Source organism: Vanrija pseudolonga, chromosome 1 (assembly GCF_020906515.1).
Source record: "Vanrija pseudolonga chromosome 1, complete sequence".
NCBI lineage: Eukaryota > Fungi > Basidiomycota > Tremellomycetes > Trichosporonales > Trichosporonaceae > Vanrija > Vanrija pseudolonga.
The window spans coordinates 2822311-2843267 of NC_085849.1; the positions used below are offsets into that span (position 1 = coordinate 2822311).

General features: G+C 61.8%; 6 protein-coding genes across 7 annotated transcripts; 2 read left to right on the top strand and 4 right to left on the bottom strand.

The window, feature by feature from the left end:
* Window positions 1-6653: 6653 nt before the first annotated feature.
* rho2 (GTP-binding protein rho2) lies at window positions 6654-8801 on the bottom strand. The gene is made up of 5 exons (XM_062767550.1): window positions 8483-8801; window positions 8239-8331; window positions 7681-7872; window positions 7455-7586; window positions 6654-7331 (listed from the first exon to the last, which is right to left on the bottom strand). The coding sequence occupies exons 1-5, from the start codon at window positions 8495-8497 to the stop codon at window positions 7101-7103; spliced, it is 663 nt and encodes a 220-aa protein (XP_062623534.1). The 5' UTR covers window positions 8498-8801; the 3' UTR covers window positions 6654-7100.
* Window positions 8802-10754: 1953 nt separating this feature from the next.
* Window positions 10755-11985, top strand: rps2 (40S ribosomal protein S2). Its single transcript, XM_062767551.1, has 2 exons — window positions 10755-10953; window positions 11270-11985. The coding sequence occupies exons 1-2, from the start codon at window positions 10844-10846 to the stop codon at window positions 11937-11939; spliced, it is 780 nt and encodes a 259-aa protein (XP_062623535.1). The 5' UTR covers window positions 10755-10843; the 3' UTR covers window positions 11940-11985.
* A 488-nt stretch (window positions 11986-12473) lies between these two features.
* Window positions 12474-13484, top strand: Crip2 (Cysteine-rich protein 2; the record flags this gene model as incomplete). Its single annotated transcript, XM_062767552.1, has 4 exons — window positions 12474-12557; window positions 12636-12716; window positions 12857-13290; window positions 13343-13484. The coding sequence occupies 4 exons, from the start codon at window positions 12474-12476 to the stop codon at window positions 13482-13484; spliced, it is 741 nt and encodes a 246-aa protein (XP_062623536.1).
* LOC62_01G001084 (uncharacterized protein) lies at window positions 13039-15783 on the bottom strand (the record flags this gene model as incomplete). Of its 2 annotated transcripts, XM_062767553.1 has the most annotated exons (5): window positions 13039-13290; window positions 13343-14165; window positions 14212-14326; window positions 14444-14520; window positions 14608-14853. In XM_062767553.1, the coding sequence occupies 4 exons, from the start codon at window positions 14671-14673 to the stop codon at window positions 13947-13949; spliced, it is 477 nt and encodes a 158-aa protein (XP_062623537.1). In that variant the 3' UTR covers window positions 13039-13290; window positions 13343-13946. The 2 variants fall into 2 exon arrangements, with proteins under 2 accessions (XP_062623537.1, XP_062623538.1); XM_062767554.1 differs by lacking the exons at window positions 13039-13290; window positions 13343-14165; window positions 14212-14326; window positions 14444-14520; window positions 14608-14853 and adding exons at window positions 14859-15416; window positions 15472-15595; window positions 15636-15712; window positions 15751-15783.
* An 868-nt stretch (window positions 15784-16651) lies between these two features.
* LOC62_01G001085 (uncharacterized protein) lies at window positions 16652-17462 on the bottom strand (the record flags this gene model as incomplete). Its single annotated transcript, XM_062767555.1, has 3 exons — window positions 16652-17122; window positions 17161-17254; window positions 17299-17462. The coding sequence occupies 3 exons, from the start codon at window positions 17460-17462 to the stop codon at window positions 16652-16654; spliced, it is 729 nt and encodes a 242-aa protein (XP_062623539.1).
* A 1039-nt stretch (window positions 17463-18501) lies between these two features.
* On the bottom strand, window positions 18502-20923 carry nog1 (putative nucleolar GTP-binding protein 1). The gene is made up of 2 exons (XM_062767556.1): window positions 20701-20923; window positions 18502-20551 (listed from the first exon to the last, which is right to left on the bottom strand). Exons 1-2 carry the CDS (start codon window positions 20809-20811, stop codon window positions 18674-18676), a joined length of 1989 nt encoding a protein of 662 aa, XP_062623540.1. The 5' UTR covers window positions 20812-20923; the 3' UTR covers window positions 18502-18673.
* Window positions 20924-20957: the final 34 nt, after the last annotated feature.

A 20957-nucleotide genomic window follows, 5' to 3' on the forward strand; every position in this document is an offset into this window, starting at 1 on the left:
GATATCGAGGAGCCCAAGGAGAGCAAGAGCGAGCCCGGCCACGAGCTGGCCACCGTGCATGATGGAGCCAGATATACCCTTAAAGTCGTAGCGAATGAGCGAGCGCACGGCGCAGAGCATGAGCACGCCGCCCTGCGATTGTCAGCCATGCCGGTGTCTACTGCCGCACCGCAACGGGGAAGAGCCACCGAACGCCGCTAAATGCATCGTCCACCGCCTCAGCGACGAGGTCCTGGAACTCCTCACTGGCCGCTTTTGGGATCGTGTTGTTCGTGATACCGGTATAGGGGAGTTTCTTGACGTACGAGTACGTCGACAGTGATGCCTCGCCGAGCTCGACTCCGGCTTTCTGCATGGTCAGCCTGATCCACATTTCAGCCACGCCTTACGTCGCAGAGTTTGACAACAAGACCTGAACAGTATTGCCAGAAGTAGGTCTCGGCGCTGAAACTATTCGTTGAGTTGCGCATCTCCGTGATCGCCTCGACAGCGGAGACGAAGCCGGTGTCGAGGCGGTTGAAGAATAGGTTGATCGCGTTCATCTCGTTGTCTTGCAAGCTCTGGTCTGAGAAGACGATGGTGTGGAGGGAGGAAATCTTCTCGTTGAGGGAGAACATGCCGCTGTCAAACGAGTCGGCGACGACGACATTCTGCCGGGGTCAGCCAACGCCACCGCGACAGGCGTGCTCGACGTACCACGAGACTAGCGAGCAGCAGTAGCATACCAAAGTGGAGTGGGAAGTGCACAAGCTCCCAAAAGGTGGTGCGATTAGCACCAATGTGGTCCTTATGGTGGAAGTTGGAGAAGAGGAAGCCCCAGAGGTTGAGCATGACAAGGATGACTGGAGTAAGCTGATAAGTCGGGGACAGACGAGCTTACCGAGGAAGACCTGGCCATAAACGGTCTTGTGAATGTAGCTGAGGGATGTGATGGTCTTGCTGAAGGAGTAGCAAAGACCAAGGAAACCTTCGCCACTGTTTCGTCAGCAGTATCTTTACACGCCACACTCACAGGATGATGAGCGTGAGCGCGCCGTACCGCTCGGCAATCTCCTCGACGGGCACGGGCGTGTCGACCCACCAGTGCTGCAGGCCCATGCCGACAAACTCGATGAAGATGCCAACGTATAGACAGGCAATCTTGGTGTACTTGATCTCGTCGGTCGGGACGGGGACCCACGCCGCCACGAATGAAAAGCCACACGAGACGATGCAGGCCACGGCCGACATCCACGGGCCGAGGGTGGGGCGGCCGACGCGGCGGCCGGACCAGATGACTGCCGGGTGTGAGGTTGTGCCACATACATGGGCTCGGAACTCACCGACAAGGTACTGCAGGGTCGTGAGGAAGCGGTTGAATGCGAACGCCAGGACCACGGTGAGGAAACTCTCGGCGGCCTGGTCTGGCGGCGGTCAGTGGTCAGTTCCGTCACGGCACACACCCCGCGCCCGCACGCACCGTGGAGAAGCTGACGCAGGGCCTCGTCGTCGCTCTTTGCGACGTCGACCAGGCCGATCATCTTGCCCGGGTTCCACCCGCCGCTCGCGGCGCCGATGTACACGAAGATGACGATCTGGAACGCCTTGAAGATACGGTGGAACATGTCTTCGCCCTCGTACCGCACGTCGTAGTGCACCTGCGACGTCCAGAGACCGACAATGATGACATAGTATCTGTGGGCGGGGGGTCAGTGCACGTTGTTTACCAAGGAAAGGGGGGGTGTCAGTGCGTTTGTTGACGAGCAAGGCAGTGCGGATGGGATCTGCACAGGCCGCCAAGCACGCCAAAATAGCCAGCACGGAGGGCACACACGACATACGAGAAGAAGACGGGGATGGTCTCGACGGCGCGCAACTCATGCGACTTGTTGAACACGCCGAGGACGGCGACGACGACGAGGTCTGGGGTGTGAGTGCCACCATGCGAAGCCAAACGCCCCCTGCGGACGGCTTACCATAAAACAGCCCCATCCACGGGGTCGCGCGGTCCTCCTCGGCGAGCCAGACCTCGTCGAGGTCGCGCGTCGGCTTGCGGAGGAACGGCAGCCGGCGCACAGGCTTGGAGACGCGGGACGTCGCCTTCTGTTTACGGCGGAACGTCTTCTTGCGGTGGTGCTGGTGTTGGTGGGCGCTGTGGACGCTACGCGGCCGCCTGGAGCTGCCGACACTGGCGATGCTCGTGCCGTCGTCGTTGAGCACCCCGGGCACTGGGGCATAGCCTCGTGCGCTCTCGAAGCCGATGTGACTGCGGTCAGTCAGCTGGATAAGACTGTCGCCCACCCACCGGTCCTCCTCGTCGCGCTCGACGTGCTCGTACCGCTCGCCCTCGAGCTGGCCGCCCCGCTCAAACGCAGCCATGGGATACTTGTGGTCGGTGAGTGTACCGGGTGAAAGCAACCCGTCACGGTCGTCTTCGGCGTATCCCATCTTTTATGGCGCTGCAAATATCCAAAGGATGCCTGGAGGGGAGATTGTGGCGTGGCGTGGCGTGGCACGCAGTGTGTGGGCGTGGCGTGTTGGTGTGTCTACGTCGTGTCTGCTTCTTGTACCCATCCCACCCGACGGTAGTCCGCCGGCTCGCGAGCTGGCGGTCGACCACCGGTGCGAACTGCTTGTGTGTGCTGTGCGCGTGTTGATGCTTCTTGGGCACACCGCTGCTGAAGAAGCTACACTGCACGGCGAGGACGAGCCGCACACCGCTTGCACAGGCATCTGTTAGGAGAAGGCGGCAAGCATCACGTCGATGTGCCTGAGCTCAGATCGTGCTGACAGTCTGTCTCACCGGTCTGCCCTCTCGTTGACTGCTGCGCTTGCTCCTGCTCTTGCTCCTGCACCTGCACCTGCTCCGGCTCTCGCTCCTTTGTTCCTCGGTGGGGCCTGTGCGTCAATCGCCGTGCCGTATCGGCTGTTACATTTCTGTCCAGTAACATGTGTCTTGCGTCAACAAGAGGTAGTGCCCAGAGCTCCTACCCCGCCCCAGCACGGTACAGCTTCGGCATCTCGAACAGGCCCGCCTCCGGGCATGGACTGTATCAATATCATTAAATATTGTGCGCACATGGACAATGTATCGGCAGGGGGAGGCGTTAGGAGGTTTCTATTTACATGGAGTGCCCAGGTCGGGATAAAGTGTCTTGTGGACACATTGAGCAGTTGCGATGTCGCGAAATGACGGCCACCCTAGGCGCGGAACACTTTGCTGTGGCAGCGGTGCCAGATGGCGAGGAAGCCTGGGGTCATCAGCCAGCCCCACAGGCCACTCACATAAGTGCCAACGGTGACGGCCGAGTAGACGCCGAAGACTACGGCGATAGCCGCGTGCTTGCCGAGGAGCCAGTGTAAGGGGTTCATGTTGGGGTTGGGGCGTACGTCCTTGTCCACGTAGATCATCCACGTCTCGTCGCCGACATTGAGGAGGCTGAGCATGAGGAGAGCAAAGCCGCCAAAAAGCTGGCCGCCATGCATGACCTTACCGGCGATCCCCTTGAAGTTGTAGCGGATGGCCGAGCGCACGGCGCACAACATGAGCACGCCTCCCTGGTGGTGTCGAGCCATGTCAATACCAACATGGGTAGCAACACCCAGCTACGGTGACTCACCGCAACCGGGAAGAGCCAGGTCACACCGTTGAATGCGTCGTTCGCCACCTCGGCAATCATCTGGTTGACCTTGGATAGGGCAATGTTTGGGGTTTCATCTGTCGCAGTGACGTAGGCCAGTTGATTGATGGAGGTCTGTGTCGCTCTGGTCCCATCACTCATGTCGACGCCGTATTTCTGCATGTCAGCGGCAAGGGACTGACACACAGCCTCACGTCGCATAGCTTGGCAATAAGACTTGAGCTGTATATCCAGAAGGATGTCTCGGCATCGAACGAAGTGGTTGTGTTGGGCATCTTGTCGATGGCTTGAAGGGTGGAGATGAGACCCGGGTCGAGCTTGGAGAAGAACAGGTGCATGAAACGTAAATCGGCCTCTGGGGGCTGAGTCCCAAGCACCATACTGCGAAGTTGCCAAGCGCGACTGGTGATCACGTAGAGGCTGCCGTGAAACGAGTCGGCAATGACGGCGTTCTGCGGTCAGCGCCAGTGCCACCAACGGCAGGTGCACCACGTACAACAAGGCTAGCGAGCAATAACAGCATGAGAAAGTGCAAAGGCAAGTGGACCAATTCCCAGATGGTGCTGCGAGCAGGGCTAATATGGTCCTTGTGACTGAAATTGGAGAAGAGGAAGCCCCAGAGGTTGACCATGACGAGGATAACTGGGGTGAGCAGAGCGAATCCCGTACAAGACGAACTCACCTAGACATCCCTGCAAGTACACCGTCACGCTCGTGTTTGCGGGCGTTGTGATAGTCTGGCTGAACGAGACACAAAGACCCATGAAGCCCTCGCCACTGTTCTCAGCGCCAGCACCGGCATACACCAACTCACAGGATGCTGAGGGTGAAAGCACTGTATCGCTCTGCAATCTCCTCGACAGCCGAGGGCCCTTGGAACAAGAAGGGGACCAGGCCCACGCCGAGAAAGTCGATGCCGATGCCAATGTACAGGAAGGCCCTGCAGAAGTCATTGCGCACATTGTTTGGGACGGGCACCAAGGCGGCGAGAAGCGACAGGAAGCACGAGACGAAGCATGCGCCGGCCGACATCAACGGGGCTTTGATGGGGCGGCCATTGAGCGAGGCCGAGCGGACGACTGGGGTTGTGTGTCAGGCCGCTGTGACATTCTCGCGCCTAGGCCCGACGCACTGAGTAGGTACTGTGCGACTGGGACGGCACGGCTGGCGGTAAACGCCAGGACGACGGTGCGAAAGCTCTGGGCGGCCAGGTCTGGTTGTGGCGGTCAGTGGATGCCACCCTCCACCCACTCACTGTGAGCCAGCTCGCGCTGCATCACCTCGTCACTCTTTGGGAGCTCGCCGGTGCCGACCATATTGCCGGGGTTCCAACCCGTGCTCGAGGCACCCATGGATGCGAATGTGACGAGCTGGATTGCCTTCCATATGCGATGCAACACGTCCTCGCCTTCGTACCGTGGTCATAATGCACCTGTGTCGTCCACACAGCGACAATGATGATATAGTAGCTGGGGTGTTCAGTGCGTTTGTCTTCACGGTGCAGAGAAGCGGATATGTGCTGCTCTGCAGAGGCCGAGCAACAGGGGGCCAAGCCTGGCGGGAACTCACGAGAGGAACAGGGGGATGCCCCCGAGGGAACGTAGCTCGTGCGTTTTTGAAAACACACCGAGAACGGCGACGACGACGAGGTCTAGAGAGGGCGAGTGTGAGCGAGTGAGCCACACACCCAGGAGGCTATCGTTGACGCTGCAGATATGATAGATCGATCTCACCATAAAACAGTCCAAGCCACGGCGTCGCGCGGTCCGCTTCGGCGAGCCACACCTCGCCCGGGTCGCGCTTAGGCCGACGCCAAAGGGGCAACCGCCGTACCCGCTTGAGGACGCGTGTGTTGGACCTCTGGAGGCGGGGTGGTGGTGCCATCTCGGGGTCGGGCAGGCTCGCCGGCGTGCCGTCTTCGCCTTCGTCTTCGCCTTCGTCTTCGTCTGTGTCTTCGTCATCGTCATCTTCGGTCGGCGCCGGAGCGTAGCCGTCGTGGACTTGGCCGTGGCTGGGGTCAGACGTAACGTGCTGCCGCTGCCCACCTGTCATCAAGCCTGTCGCCACCATCACCACCCTCGCCGCTCTCGAGCTGACCACCGCGCTCAAACTCGGCCATCGGACGCGCTGCCGCTGCCCACTTGTCATCAAACGTGTCGCCGCCCTCGTCGCCCTCAAGCTGACTACCGTGCTCGAACTCGGGCATCGGATACCTATTCTGGCCGGGTGGGGCGGCCGAGTCGATCAGCCCATCATGGTCGTCGGCGTCGCTGTATGCCATTTTGTGTATCTGGAAGGCAGAAAGATTGATGCCCGTGTTTTGTGCTTCACGTCTATTTGTACTCGACTGTAAGCGGCTCTGCCGAGCTCCCAGTCCACCGATACCCGGTGCGAGAAGTCCTCGATGTGTGGGCCTGCGCGGAGGTGGATGATTCTCGAGCACACCGCTGCATCAGTCATGGTCAAGCCGAGCCGCACACCGTCTGCACGGGCGTGCTGTGGCGGTGAGACGTTGTCCCTTAGCTGGGTGCGATACCGTCTCGCTCTGCCTGGGGGGTGCTATCAGCGGTGTTACTGTACGGATGGGTCAGCTGTGTTGAAGTCGTCATGGTCAGTGCATCCGGAAGTGATTGACAAGCGGAGTGAACGGGCAGCCCAACCACTCGCCCGTGCGTCGATCGCCGCGTCGTGTCGACTTCTGCCACACGCCTAACCAGTAATAACTCGGGAGAAGGTGGCGGAGAGGCGGCCAGTGGGCAACCAACCGGCTTGTGTTTGTTCTGGAGGGGCCACTCGGCCTCGACGGCGAATGCTATGGCGAGGGCCAGCGTGTCGGTGGTCATGGCGTTGTCGGATGCTCTAGCGTCAACATATATGCCCAAGGCCCCCGCCCACGGCACAACTTCGGCATCTCCATCGGCATCGACGAGGCGCAGACACTAGCGCCAATAGCCCAACAGCCGTGGCTACCCGTCTCTGCAGTTGCCGCCGGCGTCCCACGTGCGTGTAAACAAGTCTCCGATTACACGCTGACACGCTCAATCTATATGCATGGCGGGAACGAAACACAAGGAGAATCGGCCCCGCCCAGGACTTCGTTCATGGGCCTGGGCACGGAAGTTGATTAGAATACACGAGGGGGAGAGGGCATGCAGGTCTCTGGCCAAGGGTGGAGAAGGTGACAGTGTCGAGAGAGGCCCGTGTCGTTGCCGGCGAGCGGCGTTCATTGCAGTTGGCGTTTCGGAAGACGTCGAGCCGTTTACGATCATTTCGCCGAGGGGGCGAGCGTGTGTGGTTGGGTTGCGGTCTGGGAACAGGGGACAGAGGGGGGAGGGGAGGGTTGTGGTGGTGGTGGAACAATGCTGGAGTGGCCCGTCGTACAGGGACAATGCTGGTGGGAGTCGAGATAGGAAAAGGAGAGAGGGCCTGAAAGGAACGTGGCCGCAGAGACGCGGTCACCTTGATCCGCGTAGACGTGACTTAGGCGATCACGCAGCAACGGCTCAAGTTTTCGTCATCGTTGTTGTTCGGACGGCTCGAGCCGCCGCCGTACTCGCGCTTGCCGGCCTCTCCAACGCCGCCATAACCAGCGTCGCGGACAACCATGGCGGCACGGGTAGCCGCCTCAAACACGGCGTCGACACCCTGGTTCAACAGCGCGGAGGTCTCGTAGTATCCGCGTGCGCCAATCGACTGAGCTACGCGGCGTCCCTAGTAACGGTCGTCAGCTCAAAGCTCAAGCAAGCTCGGAAGAGGCACGAAAATCTTGAACATTGGTCCGAGTCCAGGCACCAACCCCAGACAGAACGGCCAAGGTGGGCTGTGACTACTCACAGTCTCGGTGTCGATGTAGTGCTCGGGGTTGTAGGTGCCGTTGGCGATTGCCTTGTCGCGCAGATCCGCCTTGCAGGCCACTAGAATGACAGGGATCTGGCTTCCACAGATCGAGCGAACCTCTTCGATCCACTGTTCCTGTGTCAGCACCGCAAATAGTAGCAGATTCCCCAACACCCAACACCGCTGTGGACGGCGGTGCTTGGAGGGCGTGCACGGCGCTCACCTTCTGAGTGACGTTGTCCAAGCTATCTGGCGTGTCCACCGAGAATGCAATGAGGATAATGTGGGCCTTGGAGTAGGACAGAGGGCGAAGGCGCTCGTACTCCTCCTGGCCCGCAGTGTCCCACAGCGCGAGCTGGATAGGCTTGCCATCGAGCTCAATGTCGGTCACGTAGTTGTCGAACACGGTTGGCTCCTGTAGGTGTGCATGCGTGGATGCGATGCGGTCCGCAGCAAGCGTGAGAAAGTGGACGGTTCACGTCGCGCATGTTTGGCAGGGCGAGAAGCATGCACGTGCAGAGCCGGGGCGAGGCGAAGCGCGGCGGCGAGCGTGTCATGGTTGGCGTGGGAGACGGCGCAGAGCGACCACAGGACGGCGAACAGAGTCGGCGGCGAGTCGATGACGGTTCCGACGACATCCGAAGCAGGAGGCGGCAGCAGCAGCAGCGAACGCAGCAATTCAAATAGCAGTGTGGATCCGAGCGAGAGAAAACAAGACAGTCCAAGGTCAGCGTCATGCTTCGCTGCGGCATAGAGGCTGCTCGCCGCCGGGCAAACCCACGTAGTTCTCTGGGAACTCTCCAATGGCAAAGACGTTGAGGAGCGACGTCTTTCCGGCGGCGCCGTCACCGACGATCACGAGCTTTCTCCTTATCTGTTGGTGGAAGCGGCGCGGGTGTGACGCAGCCATTGTTGACATTTGCCGAGGCGTAGCGTAGCGGCGGGAGTGGTGGGTGTGAATGCGCACAAGGGGAGCCTTGATCAGCCGGCTGCTACAAAAGCAAGGGAAGGTGTGTCGTACTCACGGGCGTTGGGGCCATGTTGGTGGGTGAAGGGCTGGGCCAATAGGTGAGTGGGGGGTTGTGTAGGTTGGTGCGCAGGAGAAGAGAGGAGCAGCAAGCGTCGACGTCGTTGTCGTCGTCGTCGGTGTTGTTGACGAAAGTGACAACAACGGGGGATTGTTGTGTGTTGAGTGTGGTCGGGAGTCGAGGAGAGAAGCAAATGAGTGAGAGAGCAAGTAGTCGCAGCCGGGGGTGTGAGGGGCGCGCGGTTGGGTGAATGCGGTGCACGATGTGTGTGGCGTCGTTTGGTGGCTTTATGAGGCTTTGATCAGACCTAACAAAGTGCACGGAGGGGTGCTCTGTGATTTGCTTGTCGCGATTAGGGAGAGCAGTGGACGGGGGGACCGAGTCGATGCAACGAGTACTTGCACAGTCGAGATGGAGTAGAGAGATGCAAGATTGTTGGAGTAGAGTGGGTGGGGGTGGATTTCCGACTGATTGGCACACTTAGAAGGCTGCCTTGCCCCCCCCCCCCCCCCGTTTCCTTTTAGTGATCGACTGGGCAGCTCTCCTTTGCTTCAGGTCTTCAGGTTTCTAGCTAGACCACAAACGAGGGGGGGATGCCGGAATGGCACAAACAGCACTGGGATCACACACACCCCTTGCAGCAGCCCACGACGACCACCTCATGCATGGGTACTACGTCGCCGTGTCTCTCTCTCTCTCTCTCCCATGCATAGCAACTGCTTGTCGTCGTCTCATCGATACCCTTGCGCGCAAAATGCATTTGCTCATGTGCCCGTCTTCTCACACTGCTGTGCTTTGCTACAGCAAGGCCAAAATCATCCAAGGTTTGGGCCCAGTGCCAAAAAAACGCACGTACTCGCCCCACCCATCCCCCCCGCTCGCTCGCTCGCCGCACTCCGTCGGCCACCGTCCGTCGTCGTGGTCGTCGTGGGTCTGCTCGGCTTGGCCGGCTCGAGGTACCGCAGACGCTGATCTCTTGCATCATTGCACCGCCAACCAGCCGGCCCGGCAGTGGCTGCTGACTGACTGACCGACCGACCGAGGAACGCCGTGCCCTCCTTGCTTGCCCTCCTTCTCTCTCGGCCGGCGGGTCGGGTGTTGTTGGGGTATGTGGGAGATCTTGGCTGCTGCTGCTGCTGCTGGTGCTGCAGGTGGGTCATGGGTCACAGTGGCATTTCTGGGATTGCATCCGGCCAAGCCAGCCAAGAAGAAGGCATGGCCGTGTGATGAATGGACGAGACGAGCAAGAGCAAAATGTGACGGCGGTGAGCAACGAGAGAGACTGAGTGGGCTGTCGACTTTGCCCTGAAGGTTGACGGAGCGTCATTACACTTTACTTGTCCCTGGTGTCATCATCGGCCTTGTCGCACACGGGCGCGCGCGCGCGCGCGCCACTGGGCCACTGGGCCACTGGCCACCAACCAACTCGTTGCATGAAACGCCCACAAGAGGAAATACCCAGTATACCAGATAAGCCTCTGCCCGTGCTCGCTCGCATCCTCCCTGGCGTCCTGGCCACCTGTGCAGGGCAAACAATCTCTCAGAAGAACAAGTCGGAGGCACACTGGGAAACATGCTCTCATCATCATTGATCCTTGGCAAAGCGACTCTGGTGGCAAGTGCTTGCTTGCACGACCTAGCGAGGAACTCGACTCCAATGCAGCGGGCAAAGGCAATAGACGGCAGCAAGGCGCGCCGCTACAAGGCATGCGGCGATCTGGTCCTTCAACATACTGCAATCTAGTAGGTTTGATCGACGGCGGCAGCGTAAGTACGTACGTAGCTCGAGACAGGCAGTAGCGCCATTGTGCTTGACAACAGCCGCCAACATTACATGTGTGCAGGTGGCGCTAGAGCACCAGATGTCATCGCACGTACGCGCATGTGGTATGGACCCCCTGTCGTCAAACAGGGTTAGGCGTTGAGACACGGCGATCTGTGATCGGACACACGCAGAAGCACGTCTATGGCCGCCGAGCCGTCGTCACGTCGTCCTCAAAGAGTGGAAACGCATGATGCTTGCTGAGCTGTCGAGGGTCTGCTGATGGCCGCGGTTGTCTCACTCTTCTCGTAACCCGGCACGGGCTGACGGCAGCGAGAAACAAAGGGCAAATGTCACGTGATGACCTATTCAATATGCCACACAACGTGGCAAATCCCGGCGGTCTCAGTCTATATCGCCGCATTTGCCTCCGTGTCAAAGTCGTCCTGCGATTTTGGCTTAGTTTGTCGGCAGAGCCCCTGCTCGCTGGGTGCGAGGCAGCCCTCGCCAGCAGGAATCTTTGCGACGCCAAACCACACTCCTCCATCCTTCAAGCTCTTACCCCCCCTAAAACTCCTCAAAACACATTCATCAAAATGGCTGAGGGTGCTGCTGGTGCTCGTGGTGGTTTCGGTCGTGGCCGCGGTGGTCCCCGCGGCCGTCGTGGTCCCCGTCGTGGTGGCCGCAAGGACGAGGAGAAGGAGTGGTGAGTTTGACTTTGGGCGGGCAGGCAAAGCAAGCGGCGAGCGATTGGAGCGGCTGGGCGACACAGCGACGACGACCTCGGGCGCACGGACGAACGCACGAAGCGGCGATAGCGTGGTACAGCTGGAATCGGGGACACACTGGACTAGTTCGAAGTGTCGCACGACGACTACATCAAACTTGGCCAGCCGATCTCGAGACAGCTTTCGCCAGCCGTACCGACTCGCTCGCGCGCTTGCACACTCGCCTCGCCTCTCCTTGCTTGCTGCTTGCTTGCCTCTGCTCCCACTTGCCCGTGACCTCATCTGACATCCCAGGGTCCCCGTCACCAAGCTCGGTCGTCTTGTGAAGGACGGCAAGATCAAGTCGATGGAGGAGATCTACCTCTTCTCGCTCCCCATCAAGGAGTACCAGATCATCGACCTCTTCCTCCCCACCCTCAAGGACGAGGTCATGAAGATCATGCCCGTCCAGAAGCAGACTTCGGCCGGTCAGCGTACCCGCTTCAAGGCCTTCGTCGCCGTCGGTGACTTTGACGGCCACGTTGGTCTCGGTGTCAAGTGCGCCAAGGAGGTCGCCACCGCCATCCGTGGTGCCATTGTCCTCGCCAAGCTCTCGATTGTCCCCGTCCGTCGCGGCTACTGGGGCTCGCACATTGCTGAGCCTCACACCGTCCCCATGAAGGTCTCGGGCAAGTCGGGCTCGGTCATGTGCCGTCTCATCCCCGCCCCCCGCGGTACCGGCATTGTCGCCGCCCCCGCCTCGAAGCGCATGCTCCAGATGGCCGGTATCCAGGACTGCTACACCCAGTCCAAGGGTTCGACTGCCACCCAGGGCAACTTCCTCAAGGCCACCGTCGCCGCTCTCTCGAAGACCTACCAGTTCCAGTCGCCCGACCTCTGGGCCATCATCCCCGCTGGCCAGACCCCCTACGACGAGTTCTCGGGCCACCTCGCCATTGCCGCCCGCAAGGCCGCTGCCTACTAAGCAACATGTTCGCTTTTGTAGTGTGATGCACGGATGTGTATCGGAAGTGTTGAGAGGGCTGCAGGTGTGATGTTGGGCGTTGAGGGCAGCGAAGCCTTGCTCTCCTATACTAACTGTTCGTGCATGAGCAGAAGCAAGGCGCGCAGTGCGCGTCGCAATGCTTTACGTTCAGTCATGTGTCTCACCTGGACGGCACGCGAGTGTGCATTGGAACAAGTCCTCGTCACGCCAGTTGCCATACCCACCCCCTAGACCCAAACGAGCTAGCAATGCTTGCCGAGAGTGGGGTGAAACGCGTCGTTTGGAGCCGTACCAGCAGAGTAAATTGCCACAGAGATGAGTGGCGGCTGTCTTTGAGCCTCTCGCTTGACGACCGGACGCGGCGGCGCGCACCGCACCGCCACTGGGCGCGCCACGGCCAAATCGCACCGGGGCTCCTCCCAAAACAACGTCGCTCGGCCACACCGCAACTGCACGGCGTCGTCAGTCGTTTCTCTTTCAACCCACTCACTCTACATCACACACTACACCACAATGTCGTTTGGAGGCACGCCGCGGTGCGAGCGGTGCGGAGGGGCTGTGTACCATGCCGAGCAGGTCATTGGGCCTGGGCGAAAGGTGCGTGCTGCGTGCGCGCCCCCGCGTCGAGACGACTCCACGCCGCTCCGCTCCGCGCGCTTACTCACCCCTCGCCAGATATACCACAAGCTCTGCCTCAAGTGCAACTCGTGCGGCAAGCGCCTCGACCCCGGCGGCCTGGTGCAGCACGACGAGCAGGTGGGTGTGGGGTGTGCGCCGAGCTGACAACCAACAGCCCTACTGCCAGCGATGCCACACGACCTTGTTCGGGACCAGAGGTGCGCCGCGCCGCCAAAGCCTCCATCTACGATGCTGACTCGACGCCAGATCTGCGCCAGGCAAACCTGTACCGCGACACGCCGGCCGCGCCGCCCCCTCCCCCCGCGCCGGTGGCAGAACCAGCCTTCTCGTCGCCATCACGGCGGGACGCGAACGGCGCGCCCGCGCCGCGCGCAGTGCCCCCACCGCAGGAATACTACGTGCCGCCTGATCTGAGCGGAAGCGGCGGCGGCGGCGCAGCGTCGTCGTCGTCGTCGTCGTCGGCACCAGTGGCGCCCGCGCCCCCCGCGCTGCCAGCGCGCCCGAGCACGCCAGAGCAGATCACGCGCGTCAACTTCCGCTCCGTCCGCCCCATCCCGTCTGGCGTCAGCGCCTCGGGGCGCACCGACTCGCCACGGAGCAAGGTCGGCGAGCGGCCGGGGTTCGAGGACCGCTGTCCCGCGTGCGAGAAGCGCGTGTACGCTGCTGAGCAGGTACAGGCGATCGGGAAGAAGTGAGTGGGGCGGAGAGTGGGGCGGGACGAGCTCGCTGACACCCACGCCCAGATGGCACCGCGGATGCCTGCGCTGCACGAGCTGCCGGTCGACCATCGACCCGAGCAAGGTGTCGGACCGGGACGGCCAGCCGTGGTGCAAGAACTGCTATGCGCGCGAGCATGGTCCCGGGGGTATCGCGGGGAAGCGATAGGGGCGAGAGGCGAGGGGGTTGAGGCGAGCAGGCGACACAGCGTGTCATGCCACGGCGCTCGGCGCGTGATACAGGCGTGCAGTGCAGCAGCCTACCTATGCAATACATCTACAAGGAAGGTTTACGCGTCTGTGCGCCTGTCTGTGCGGGCTGATGATCAGTGGCGGCGGGGACAATGGCCTCGGACGACGCCGACGTGAGGGGATTGAGATTCTGACTTGTTGCCCAAGCCGGTCGCGCATCGTGGTTGCCGACACACAGAGAGCGGCAGCCTAGGGAGGCATGCCTTGAGCTGACCTCCTCGTGTAGATAGGCCGCACTCCCAGCGTCTCGGCGCGGCGGGGCCGCCGCGCGGGTTGCATTGGCATCCCACACGCGCAGGAATCGCCATGGCGCGTTCACCGCTGGCCCGACATCCACCGGCACAACTAATACAAAACAAACAATACACATTATAGAAACCTAGTACTCGCGCGTGCTGCAGAAGCTCGGCGGCCGTCCCTCGGGATCAATAGCAGCGTAGGCGGGCAGCCCGGCATCGTGCCCCTCCTCCCTGATCACGCCGGCAGCCGTGCCGCTCGACGTCGCGCGCTCGATCGGCGGAGGCGGGAAGATGACGCTCGTCGGGGGCAGCTTGAAGAACTTGCGCACGCTGGTGAACTGGGGCGCAAAGTGGGGGAACTGGCGTGTGAGTTGTGCTAACGAGGCGAGGGAGGGGAAGGCCTACTTGTACTTCTAGAGACTCGAGCTGCCGCCCGACTTCGGCTTTGGTGCCCTTCCGCCCTATGGCCGCGAGGCCTACTTTGGGCTCGACGAAGGCTGCGATGATGGCGTAGGCGTATCTGCGGGAGCGAGCGAGCGAGCGTCAGCGAGCGAGCAGTGGGGTGATGTGAGACGGGGCCAACGCCCGAGTCCCCAGTCTCCGGCCCCGCTCGGCCCCGCCCCACACACCGACTCACCTCCGATCCTCGCGCGCAGCCGGCATAGACAGATAGATCTGCGCGTCGCTGACCGTCTTGAGCGGGGGGACTTTGGGCTGCGCCGTGAGCGTGAGCGGCGCGGCGCGCGGCCAGGCGAGGGTACGCCACGGCGTGAACATGGCAGCCAAGTAATGGGCACTCACGACCGTGTTGGGGTGGAACGAGATGGCGTGGAAGCCCTCGATGCGGGCTAGGTCGAGCTGTACCATGTCTGCCGTGGGAGTGAGTGAGTGAGGGATGAGGGATTATCGATGTTGAATGCACCGGCGGCGGCGTGATATAACGCACGCACATGGGCGGGATGCAGGGCGGTGCGGGCGGTGCGGCGCGGCGCCGGCTCGCTCGGCAACAACAACAAATGGTGGTGTGGCCTAAATCGCTCTCCACCGAAATCCCTCACTGCTGGCTACATCGCACACAACAAAGTCCACTACTATACAACTGCGACCTACTGTCCCTCCGCGCGCCGCTACGCGCGCGACGCAATCGCCCGGCCAATGCTAACAGGCAGCGCGCGGGACCCGCGATCGCGCGGAAGATAAACGCTGCACGCGCGCGCGTCGCGCCACGAGCGCGGCGGGTCGTCGTCGCCGCTGAGGAAGGGCACGAACGCGAGGTCGAGGTAGGGGGTGGTGGTGAGCGTGTCCGAGCCCGCCGTGCTCGGCGTGAGCGTTGAGGGGGCGGACGACGCCGCGTCGCTGTCCGCGCGGCGGTGGGCAGGCATCGGCGACGTGAGCTTGGCCATTGCTTCGGCGATGGGCGTCGGCGCCGCCTCGAGCACGGGCGACTCGGGGAGCGGCGGCAGGTCGGCCTCGATCCTGGCCAGGTCGGCGACGCTCATGCGCGCCTTGACGACTGCGCACGCCTGCTCGGTGAGCACATGCGGCGGGGTGTACGCCGGCAGGTGGAAGCGCGACCTGACCGAGCGGAACTCGTTGGCGAACTCTGGGAACTGGCGGCGGTGTTAGCCATTGCACGCCCTCAGTGTTATGGCCCCCGTTACCCACCTCCCGCTCGACCTCCTCGAGCTTGCCGGACGCCACGCGCCGGCTGCTCGCGCGCCGCTTGGCCGTGAACGCCCATTTGGGCGTGTTGCACCGCACAAACTCGGAGATGATCGTCTCGGCGTATCTGCGGGGTGCGTGAGCGGGGGAGTGAGTCGCCTACCCACTCGGGCTCACGCCGCGCCGTCTCGTTGTTGAGCTCGCAGGTCAGGTGTACGGGCAGCTTGAGGATTGCGCGCGAGTCCTGGGTCGTGGTTAGGAGTGGCACTGGGGTGGTCGCACACTTGCCTTTCGGCGGAGCGGCTGGAAGCCCATTGTGGCGGGAGCGGTGAGCGGCGTCAACGATGCCGTCTATCGTGAGAGGAGCAGTCGTAACAGCTTGCAGCAGCATTGCAAGCATGCTCACGCCGCCGTCGTCTGGTTGATGGGAACCACAGCGGGCATGTGGCGGTTCATTGCCGTTTCAGGACTCGCCCGTGTCCAGGAACGCACCCTCGGCCCATTGTTTGTTTTCTGCCTAGTGACGCCTCTTTATGCTCCTTTGCTTGTTGCCCTGTTGGGCTGTGAGGCAACACAACGCATTGTGTCGGCGTGCAGCGGCGCCATTCTACCAGAACAGGCAGCAGGGGTGTTTCTGCGCCGCCGTCTGGCGCCTGGCGTCGTCGTGCACACAGAGTGAAGTGGAGCAAGCAACTGCTGCTGCCTCGGATGGCTGGCTGGCTCTGTTTGCGTGGCGAGAAGAATACTCGTGTACGACGTGTACGGCACGGTCGTGAGGCTGGCCACTTCCTCTTGGCCGGTGAGCAGCATGCCGCAACGTCATATACCGTCACCTGGTTGGATTTGCATCGTCGGCCAAGCAACAGCAACGGCCTCACCTTCCCAGCCTGCAAGCATGCCCGCATGGCCGTGTTCCCACTCTCACGACCACACCACGAAAGTGCACACGACTCGACTGCACCTGGCCCTCACGACATGGTGGGCTACATAGTCCGTCGAAAGCACAAAAGCATGGATACAACATCTAGTGGTGTGGTGTAGTCTGGTCTTGGTGGTGGCGCCTGCTCGCTGCCTTGCTCGCTTGCACGCTTGCTCGCTTGCTCGCTTGCTCTAACGCCTACGCTCACGCTCACGCTCACGCCCACGCCCTCGCTCCCTTCCTTCCCTCGCTCACGCATCACGCTCACGCCCTAACGCACGCAGCCGCCCGCACCACGGGGTTGGGGTCGACGCGCGCGTACGCCGGCGGCGGGGGCGGGCGCCACGCGGCCGCGATGCGCTGTGCGGCCGTCATCGCCTGCGGGCAGGTGCGCGGCGTGCGCGTGTGTGCCGAGGGCGGTGGGGCAGGGAGCACCGGCTGCGGAGGGGGCGTCGGCGATGTTTTGGGCGGTGATGGGGACGGGCGCGACGACGAGCTCGACCCCGCCGACGAGCTGTACGCCGACGACGACGAGCTCGACCGCGAGCCAGAGGGCACGCGCCGGCTCGCTGACGGGATCCGCATCCAGCTCGATGGCCGGTGCGCGTTGATGCGCGCCGGCACGCGGAACGTTGTGCGTTGCTGTGTCGCGCGCGGCGCTTGGGGCGGGCACGAGGCCCCAAGGAGGGAGAAGTACGCCCGGACGGCGGTGAACGCCTCGGCGTGTTCTGGCATCTGCGGTGTCAGCTATCGCTTCCACAGTACGCCCATACCATTGCCTCGACCCGTCCGAGCGAGGCGTCGAGCAGCACCCGGTCCTGCCCCGTCCGGTAGGCCACATATGCGCCGATAGCGTTGAACGCGAGCCTGGGGGTCAGCGGTGTGCGCGGCCAGGCTGGACAAGCACTCACTGGGCGTCGTGCCGTGCCCGCTCGGTCTGGAGGAGGCGCACCAGCCCCGACGAGCGCTTGAGGTCTGCGAGCGGCACGTTGTCGTCGTCGGCGCTGAGGCCGGGGTACTTTGTGGCTGTTGTTGTTGCTGTTGCTGTTGCTGGGGCTGCTGCTGGCCGGCCCATCGATGCTCGTCGCGGAGAAGTCGTCATGTTTATCGAGCGAACAAGTCAGATCAGGCCAGATGGGGGAGTCTACCTCAACATCGTCGAGCAGGCGTAAATATGAGCGACCAGCGCACCGGCCGGTGTGAGCAGCGTCGTCCAACGTGCCAACGAGCGTCCAAGCTCAACAAACGCCCGCCGGCGCCCGCCCGCCCCATGCAGTGCCTCGAGTCAGTCCAAGCGGTCCAGACTGGGCCAAAGCAGTAGCCCGGCGTGCATCGAGCTCCTCAACAATGTGGAGCTCGAAGCCAAGTGGACAGCAGCCGTACAGCCATCCGGCGATGCAGCTGCCCAAAAGGCTATTTCAGTGTAGACCAGTAGGCGGGAACCTGGCGCAGAGCCGGCGACATGGCGCCCATGCCGGCACCTGACCTTGTTCTATCCGCGGCCAGCGGTCAGCGGGCCAGCAAGCCAGTGGTGCCTCTCGGTCGGCTGAAACACCATGCACTGCCTGCCCGAAGTTACACTGCTCGCGCCGCTCGGCGATGCTCGCAGACATGCTTGTTCTGGACACGGCTGGCTGGCTGGCTGGTGCTCCCTCGTTCCTGCTATCTCCGCTGGCGTCGTCAGCGGTGCGGTGCGGCCCGCGGCGGCCGTCATGTTATCTGCCATGTACAGTCAGGTCAGTGCCTTGCCTTGTTGACAGTCACCGCTGGCACAGGCAGTCAGTCACTCTCGACGCCCACTTGACAGGGTTGCACTGGCTTGGCTCTTGCCCACGACCTAGCACCGGCTTGGGCCATAGACACGGCTGCACAGTGCAGAGCTATCGCGTGTGAACTTCACGCTTCACAAGCTATCTTTCCCTCGCTGCCCATCGTCGCGCCGTCGCTGTCCTCGCCCTCCATCTATTGCCCGTCCAAGGTACCCATCTCCGCCCAGAGTTTGGCGTTCCTAGTCATGTTTGGGGTCCAACAACGGGTCCCACTAACTCGGCCGTGTGGCTCGCCACATCACAACCGCAATCCTTCCCTGTCCTCACCCCTCGCTGCTCACACCGCTCGATGCAAAGTCTCCATGTAGGGTATAAAGTACATACACGCCAATCCCCAGAAACCACAGCCAGGGCTCGCTCTCTCGCCCAAGGCCTTTTGCAATACTCCCAAGAGTGATGCTCTGCAGGCAAAAGATACCTTGTCCCGCAGTAGCTCGTCTCGCCTGCACACAAACGCTTATCGGCGCTGAGTCTTACCCGCCTTACGCTTACCCGCCAACATCCACTTCGGCCGGGTGATGGGAACGTGACGGTCAGACTCGGACGCCTTGGCGAGACGAGCAGGTTCACGCTGGGCAAAGAAGCGTAGCCTGTGGGCCTTGTCGAGCTGCTCCTTGCTCGTGATACCAGGAGGAAGGGCATTCCTGGTCTTGGCAGCGGCGCGGCCACCACGCTTGGGCGCCTCGTCCATGTCCACGTCGTCGTCGCCGCCCATCGACACATCGTCGCCGTCGCCGCCAGCCGCCTCGCGCTCGGCCTCGGCAGCCTCCCAGGCAGCCTTCTTGGCCTCGACGAGACGGGCAGCACGCTTCTCGAGCACGATCGGGTCGTGTCCGACCTTGCGCATGCCGTTGGTGAACTCGGTCAATGTGACGTGCTTCTTCTTGCGGGGGATGACGGGCTTGTTCTGCAGCTTGTTCTTGGCCTGGCTGGCGAGCTTGATCTCGGCCTTGCGCTTCTTGATCTGAGCGGCGGCGTCCAGGAACTCCTCCTCCTCCGAGTCGAGAATCTCCTCGTCGTCCGAAGCGTAGAAGCCCTCGGCCTCGAGCCTCTCCTCCTCGCGCTCCAGAGCCTCGAGCTTCTCGGCGATATCGGGGTCGATAAAGTCGGCGACGTTCTTGCCGTTGAGGAACTCGGGCATGATGTCGTACTTCCACGAGTCGTCGGCGAGCTGGTAGTCGCGCTTGAGGTCCTGGGTGTAGATGCCCATCCAGGGGTTGCTCGACATCTCCTGCTCCACCTCCTTCTCGAGCTTGCGGCGCTCGGGGTCCTCGGGGTCGTACTTGACGCGGGTCTTGACAGCGTCGGGGATGAAGGGGGCACGCTCAACGTCGTCACGCTTCTGGGGAACGGCAACGTGGATCTTGTTGGCAACGGCCTCGATGCGGTTGCCACGGAGCTTCTGCTCGACACGGTGAGCAAGCAGCAGCTCGCACGACTTGTTGCGGACGTCCATGACACCCTCCTCGGTGTAGGTCGACGACTCGACAACGGTGACCGTCTTGTCGGCGAGGATAGTGTCGACAAAGGCACGGTTCGCGGGCGTCAGGTCGGAAAGACGGACAATGTCAATCTTGTTGATGACGAGGACAACGGGCTTGTTGGCGAACAGGGGCTTGATCGAGTGGAAGAGCTTGCACTGAGCCTCAATAGTGTAGCCACACTGCTCCGAGAGGTCCATGAAGTAGAGGACGGCAGAGCGCAGGTGGGCGAGGGCAGTGATCGACTGCATCTCGATGGTGTTCATCTCCTCGAGAGGGTGGTCGAGGACACCAGGGGTGTCGATAACCTGCCACCTGAGGTACTTGTAGTCCATGTGACCGACGAAGAGCGACTTGGTGGTGAAGGCGTAGGGCTGAACGTCGACATCGGCACGGGTGACCTTGTTGACAAACGACGACTTGCCGACGTTGGGGTAACCACAGATGAGGAGGGTACGGGTGTTGGGGTCAATAGCGGGGAGACGGCCAATGTGCTGGCGGACCTGCTCGAGGTAGGCAAGAGGGTCCTTCTGGCGGCGCATGATGGTAGCCATACGACCGAGAGCAGCCTTCTTGAGCTGCTTGCAGCGGTAGAGCGAGTCACCAAACTTGAGGAGACGAACATAGTCCTTGGCGACCTGGGAGATGAGGTGACGGGCAGTCGCGATCTGGCCCAAAGCGAGCTTGTAGTGGTTCTTGTCGTACAGAACGTTGAGCAAGCTCGACAGGAAGGGGTGGAGGTTGTCGAGGATGGGGAACTCGGACAGGATACGGCCGAGCTTCTCGTCAAAGGTGTCCTGGGTGAACTTGACCTTGCGCATGTAGAAGTTGCGGATACGCGAGATCTTGAAGTTCTGGGACGTGTGAGTGGTGCCCAGCGGCGGCGAGCAGCGAGGGGGCGCTGATGGGGGAGCTCGTGCCGGAGCTTCAAGAGGTCGCGCCAATGAAGCAGCACCCTCTCCCCTAGCGGCAGCAGCACCTCGTCCACCACACCCAAACCTACCTTGTGAATGACGGTCGGCGTCTTCCTCATGGTCGCGTTGAGGACGACATCGATGAAGTCCGACGACGTCGGCACGGGCGCGATGCGCTGGAGTCCAGCCACGGTCGTCATCTTGGCTGATCCTTTTGGGGGGTTGTGTTGAAGAGGAGGGGGTGTACGGTATCAAGAACCAGTACGTCTAAGGAGGAGGAGTAGCACCAGCAAAGGTGGTCAATGTTGCGCCTGCACCCCTACACCCTCTCTGGCAGTCGGTGGTC

Coding starts and splice junctions, on each gene's coding strand:
- rho2 (XM_062767550.1), bottom strand. Junction 7,873..8,238: donor GAGAGTTCCCAGAGAACTAC/GTGGGTTTGCCC, acceptor GCACACCTACAG/GAGCCAACCGTGTTCGACAA. Junction 7,332..7,454: donor ACTACATCGACACCGAGACT/GTGAGTAGTCAC, acceptor GACCGTTACTAG/GGACGCCGCGTAGCTCAGTC.
- rps2 (XM_062767551.1), top strand. CDS start 10,844: ATGGCTGAGGGTGCTGCTGGTGCTCGTGGTGGTTTCGGTCGTGGCCGC. Junction 10,954..11,269: donor AAGGACGAGGAGAAGGAGTG/GTGAGTTTGACT, acceptor CTGACATCCCAG/GGTCCCCGTCACCAAGCTCG.
- nog1 (XM_062767556.1), bottom strand. CDS start 20,811: ATGACGACCGTGGCTGGACTCCAGCGCATCGCGCCCGTGCCGACGTCG. Junction 20,552..20,700: donor CGCCGACCGTCATTCACAAG/GTAGGTTTGGGT, acceptor CACACGTCCCAG/AACTTCAAGATCTCGCGTAT.